The sequence below is a fragment of the Orycteropus afer genome, unplaced genomic scaffold, assembly GCF_000298275.1.
Source record: "Orycteropus afer afer isolate SDZICR_OR568_19922 unplaced genomic scaffold, OryAfe1.0 scaffold00314, whole genome shotgun sequence".
NCBI lineage: Eukaryota > Metazoa > Chordata > Mammalia > Tubulidentata > Orycteropodidae > Orycteropus > Orycteropus afer.
This window is the reverse complement of record NW_006921901.1, coordinates 3,853,442-3,860,161: the sequence shown is the minus strand read 5'-3', so window position 1 is coordinate 3,860,161 and position 6,720 is coordinate 3,853,442. Positions and strand designations below refer to the sequence as shown.

Here is a 6,720-nt window from a genome sequence, read left to right as displayed (position 1 = left end):
TGTAAATTTTGGTCAATGACATGAGACAAAGTATATGTAAACTGCTGTATGAAAAGTGAATTTACTCTGTAAATCTTCACCCATATCCTAATAAAAAAGAAAAAAAAAGTCACTTCTTCAGGGAGGCTCCCAGGTTGAGTACCTGTGGGGTGTCAATAAATAGCATCCCTCTTCTCCAGCAAGTTTAACTGAGAGCTAGACCAAGATATCAAGCAAATATGAAAACAAATTATCTTCCTTTTTTATTCATGAAACCTGACTGTGAGAACTGAATTTCTATCCACTGGCAAGTAGACTTGCTAAGGTTTTTATTTAGACACCCATCCAGTTCTAGGGACAGCTGGACAACTGCAGAACTTCCCCCAAGGTGCTCACCTCTGTGAATTTTAAGCATTGAGGGGCACAGAAAGCAGGCTGACTTGCAGAGAAATAAAGAAAAGGGGAGGGACTGAGCTGTGCGTATTTCAAGGAGGAGTATAGAACTGAAAGACTGGTGGGAAATGTTACTCCTGGAGAAATGCTTCCACAGGGAGAAAGAGGAATAAAGTCTCATGCCCAAGAAAATACACTGCTTAAGAACCCCTTCACAGAGCACTTGGTCACACTTTGACAAGATTGCATATTCGTCACCTGTTTCCCCTGCTTGTCATGACAAGCTCCATGAAGTGATGTAGGACCGTATCAGTGCCTATTCACCAGTCATCTCAGGGCCTGGCACAGGACAGACATTTAACGTACATGACCAAAGAACCAGTCAGTCAGTCAATCAATGACACATTCTCTTCATCCCAAAGAAAATTTCTATTGCTATATTAAAGATAAAGTTACTTGGACAATTCATAGAATTGTCATGTTACCAGAAGGGACCAGTCCCTAGAGAAGGACTTGGAAAAGTAGAGGGTAAGTAAAAAGAGGAAGACCCTCAATGAGATGCATTGACACTCTAGCTGCAACAAACAAGAGTAAATGATGGTGGGATGGCGCAGGACGGGCAGTGTTTCACTCTATGTAGATTTACTATGAGTCAAACCAACTCGATGACACCTAACAACAAAAGTCTCTTCAAATAGGTTATTGCAGATAGTCTAAGACCTTAAAAGTCTGTATTAAAAAAAAAAAGAATGTAGTGAATCTGATTATATGGGAACAGAGCTGAGGGCTAAAATTGGTTACATTCTTTATTTGTGGCTGAGGCAGAAAACAAAGCAGAGGGTGGAGGCAAGGGAGGTAATACAGGGGGAAAAATTGATGCTTAAAAGATAAAAAAGAAGGTGGGGACCAGGTTTGCTGGTCCAATAGAGCCTGGTGTAACCACTGAGACTATGGCCCCTAGTTGCCCTTCAGGTCTGAAATTGAACCCACAACTGTGGTTTCCAGCCAAACAAAGTACAGGCATGTGAGTTAAACATTTACCTCAAGTAGACACACGCCCTGGAGAGAACAATCATGGGAGAAGGAAGGGCTGCTTATGCACAGGGAGATAGCTCAGGGTGCAGAAGAGTATGAAGGGATGGACACTGGGAGGAGGTAACTTTGGGGAGGAAGTGGAGGGGAGCTGCTGCATTGTAAATTTTGGTCAATGACACGAGACAAAGTATATGTGAACTGCTGTATGAAAAGTGAATTTACTCCGTAAATCTTCACCCAAATCCTAATAAAAATAAATAAATAAATAAAAGATATAAAATATATGGTTATTGGAGATTAAGCAATACTGTAATTTAATATTTCATTCTTAAATATCCCAAGTAATTTTAAAATTATGAGCAGGGAAACTTTATCACTATTTGACAACTCACAAAAAAAAAAAAATTCCCAACTACACATCCTCGGTTCTTTGGGAAATATGGAAGCGCTTTATAAGTAGTTGATTAATAGGCCGAGGGTGGAGAGCAACAAGTGTTGGAAAAGATGGGGAGAAACTGGGCTCCTTATACACTGTTGGAGGAAATTTAAAATGGTTCTGCTGCTTTGGAAAACAGTCTGGTATTTTCTCAAAAGTTGAACACAGAGTTAGCATATGAACCAGCAATTCCACTCCTAGGTATATACCCAAAAGAACGGAAAACATATCCATGCAAAATTTGTACAAGAATGTTCAAAGAAGATTAATAATACCCACAGGGTAGAAACAAACCATGTGTCCACCAACTGATGAGTGGATAAACAAAACATGCTATAGCCATACAATGAAATATTATTTGGCAATAAAGAAATGAAGTACTGATACATGCTACAACATGGATGAAACTTGAAAACATTGTGCTGAGTGAAAGAAGCCAGTCACATAAGATCACATATTATACGATTTCATTTATATGAAATGCCTAGAATAAGCTAGTAGATTAATGGTTGCCAGGAGGGGTCGCTATGAGTCGGACCCGACGCTACGGCAGTGAGTTTGGTTTGGTTTTGGTTTTCGGGGACAGAAGGAATGGACGGAAATGGGGAGTGTTTGTTAATGAGTATTTTTTATTAAGGTGACAGAAATGTTCTAAAATTGATTCTCGTAACGGTTTCACAGCTCTGTGAATATACTAGAAACCATAGTATAAGTTTTAAATAAGTGAATTATATGGTATGTGGGTTATATCTCAATGAACTGTTATTTAAAAAAAAAAAAGGCAGGGTGTGGGACTGGGATCTCCAGCAACCACTACATCCTGAAACTGGACTAACTCTGTTTCCACAGCCTGTGGCAGGGAGCCTACTAAGGAATGAGATGCTCCTTGCTGCCCACCTTCTTTAAAGATTCACAGGGCTGACCTCCATCAAGTCTTGTTTTATTTATGAGACGATAAGGTTGCAGTGAGCAATTCTGAAAGAAACCTATTTGGTATCACTTTTTAAAATATCAAATGGGTAACTCATCTCAGGAGGCAGAGGAAACTAGCTTAGAACAACCAGCTCTGACCAGATGATTTCCAACAGATATGGAGGTCAAATGGCCTGCATGTTACTGCATGTTAAAGCCCACATTCATGTTCACAGCCAGGCAGAACTGGCTTTTAAGAAAGGAAAAAGCAAAAAAAAAAAAAAAAGAAGAAGGAGGAGGAAAAAGCTGGGATGTTTGCTCAGAAAATATCCAAATTATCTCTCATCCTTATCAATACCCTAGGATGTGTGTGGTATATGGCACTTTACCAGGTGCTAGCCTCCTTACTTAGAACTATCTTCTTTAATCCTCACAACAACCCTATCAAAGAGATGGTATTACTCCCGTTTTATAGGCAAGGAAGCAAACTCAATTAAAATAGAGAGCATCTTAAAGACAGTCATTCTAGGTTGCATATCTGGCACCTGACAAAGATGTCGGGCTCCAGAGCCCATGGGCTCTCCACTATCCCACATGACCTCCATTTTCTGTGCATGAACAAGAGGAAAACTGCTTCTGTAAGTACTCAAGAGCACCCAGGGCAGAGGTTTCCAGTGACTTTGAGCCCACCTCCCCTGGCCCAGACCACCCCTGGCAGTTGGATGGATTTGTGGTCTAAGTCCCTGAAGTCAAGAGCAGACAAAAATGTATCCATCACTCACCAGGACAGACACAAACCTCAAGATAATTTGTTTTCCAATGGTTTCAGCTTCAAGTTCTGGTTTGGCATGGACTTTTTAACAACTAACAGCTGTAGGCAATTTTTACACAGAATAAAGACATCAATAAGGCAGAGAGAGTGGAATTTTCTTATGGAACAATAAGCTGTCTTCAAGATGAACAGAGAGCTGCCACCACAGGAGCTCTTCCTGCTGTAGGTCTCAGAATATGCTTGAAATGACTATGGCTGTGGATGCTTTCAGAGTCCAACCTCTGCCCAGCAGCTCCTCGACCACTGAGGTGGCTCACATCTACGAGCAGCACCTGTCTCCTCAGACTGGCTTTCAGTTTTAAAATATTTTAAGTGGGAAATAAAACCAAGCTCTAAATGCTTCTTTATTGCCATTCTTGATAGCTACAGGGGCACATGAGTCAGTGATGCTCCCTGGGAGAGGATTATTGCACCCCTTGTCTCAAAGACCTCAGGCTTGGCTATGTGACTTGTGGTGCCAACCCCATAGAAGGATGATAGAGCATCACCCTGTGACCTCAGGAGTGGCCATGCAATTTGCTTTGGCCAAAGAAGTGTGGGCAAAAGTGACATGTGTCAGTTCCAGCATAAGCTTGGTAAGCCAGTGAGCAGTTCACCATGTCTGTCTCTCTTCTTCCACCAGGCCTGGGTCTAGGATAGAGGACAGTGAGGAGCAAAACCACAGCTGACATACAGTTGGCATGCAACATTAGCAATGGATAAACCTCTGCTGTTGCAACCAATGCAGTTTTATTATCACAGCATACATTAGTTCATGATTGAAACAGCCACCTACCATTGATTCCCTCTACTTCTCTTCTCACCTTCAACTCCGTACACACAATCCACCTCCTCCAGAAGTCTCCCTGACCACCCTTCTCATCACCTTGCTCTACCCTCACAATATGTATACACATAATCTCTACAGAGATGGCACTGTGCCTTCTTCAATATGGGTCCTCCCTTGCTATTGAAAATGCTAGCTCTGCCGGGGCAGGCTCTAGTCTTCTATTGGGAACCTCTTCATTGGCACCTAGAACAGAGGTCTGCAAACAGTGGAGATGGGGGAGAAGGACACTGCAAATATTCAACATACGGCAATATATTCATAAAGTATAAACATGCTATCAAGAATCAACTCTTATTCCTGATCAATTCTGGTTGGTAATAGGTTCATTACTCAGCAGATACAAACTCAAGCATGAGCTTCATAGAACTCTATCACACACTGACTGATCTTTGTGCTTTATAGGTGAATTGTGGTCTGTAAGAGGTGAAGTGGCATGGTTGGTTCAGGTATTACCCCTATAGGGCAGTGAGACAACCTACATTAGTTTCTTAAGAGTCAAACAAAGTAACAGCCCTCTCTAACATCTACTGAACAAAATTAATGATCTTGTTAGAATGTACTCTGTAACAGAATGCTGGTAGTGATCAAGGCAACACAGAGTACCCAGGTAACATTTATTCGCACCCACTAAGGACCACTGCATATGTTCTCATTTAAACATCGCATCAAACCTAGCAGGCGGAAGGTTGGGCATTCCTACTTCCGTAGTGATACTGCCTCGGAAACCCAAGGAGGGTTCGCTATGAGTCGGGGCCGACTCAATGGCAAACAACAACAACAACAACATTCCAGAAAATAGACTTGACAAAGTGATCTCATTTTTTCCATGATTATATAGAAAATAAAGCCAGAGAAGTAAGTTAAACCAAGGTCTTCCTAATCTCCAGCCCAATACTTTTTAAACTACACTATAATAGCCTCTAAAATACAGAATGGCTAAAGCACTATTCCAGATATGCTTGAAAAAATAAAGTGAAGGGTACACTTACATCTCTTGATGAATGTCCTATACTAGATATTTCTCTTCAGTATAACCAAAAAACCTAAACCAAACCCACCACCACCAAGTAAATTCCAATTCATAGTGACCCTATCTATAGGAGAGAATAGACCTGTCCCATGGGGTTTCCAAGCATATAAATCTTTACAGAAGCAGGCTGCCTCCTCTTTCTCCCACAGAGCAGCTGGTGGGTTTGAACTACCAAATTTTGGTTAGCAGCCAAATACATTAACCACAGTGCCACCAGAGCTCCTTCACTTCAGTAATGGGATTCCAAAATATGATAGTATCTGTAAAAAGCTTCCCACAACAGTTATTATTCCAAGCCTATCATTAGGCTAAATAATAATACTGTACTTAGGTAATAATGTCTTTCATCAAAAGATCAAGGACAGGAGGGGTAGTATGACTAATTTTTAAAAAGACATATTAATATTATACATTGGGAGTATAACTAGGGAGGGCATTTGGGAATCCCCAGAGGTGTGAAGCAGATGAGGAAATTATTTAATGCACATGAAAGTATAGACTTGGTTGGGATAGGAAGGGATTCAGAAGAATAACTTGGAACGTAGTACTGCTTCATATTTGAAGATCTAAAGAGTTACAGAGTGGATTTATTCCCCCACCTATTCAATAAAAGCACAATGAGGCAGAAATGCTGCCCTCTTCTTTCTCCTCCCTCTCCACTGGCTCAGTGCTGCTAGTGGTGGTGTACACGTAAGGGGATGATGGGGGCAGCTTTCCTGAAGAGGGAAAGCCCATGGCTAACCAAACCATCTGTATCCTCTCTTCTTCATCTGCCTCCCTGGCTTCAACCTATGAAGGGATGGAAATCTGAGACTCACCACAAGTTCACTGAACATGACATCCAGCTCCTCCACAGGGGGCATGGGCAATGCTGGTTCCATGGTCTGAAGCGCAAAGTTGCTGTTGTTTCGTAGCCTGTACGTGATTTCTGGGTGGTCATTATTTCGGAAACAGCAAAAGATGAAAGAAATCCCTCGTCCACCTCTCTTCCTTGGGGCCATGACTGTATTCTGTTCTATTTCTTGAAGTGACTAAACTCTGTGGGAAGAACACATGAAGAGTGTAAGAATGTAAGAATGGATAAAAGAATTAAAAAAACAAACATCAATTCATGAAAGAGCACCCTGTAGGGCATAGAGAGGACCAATCCAAAAGAATGTGGAATGTAGTTGTACAGACAGCACATGTACTTCTATTCACTTGTTAAAATGTTTCACATGACCAACTGCTGAGCAAACAGTACAAAACTGCAGCCACTCCACCCCACAACATAC

The 6,720-nt window shown here is 41.4% G+C and overlaps 1 protein-coding gene across 1 annotated transcript in view; it reads right to left on the bottom strand.

Annotated features, from left to right (window-relative positions):
- Positions 1-6,447, bottom strand: part of DAAM1 (dishevelled associated activator of morphogenesis 1) — a 136,208-nt gene extending 129,761 nt beyond the window's left edge. Inside the window, exon 1 of the mRNA XM_007951879.2 lies at positions 6,265-6,447. Coding sequence (XP_007950070.1) covers positions 6,265-6,447 — 183 coding nt within the window. The remainder of the gene's footprint in view (positions 1-6,264) is intronic.
- Positions 6,448-6,720: the final 273 nt, after the last annotated feature.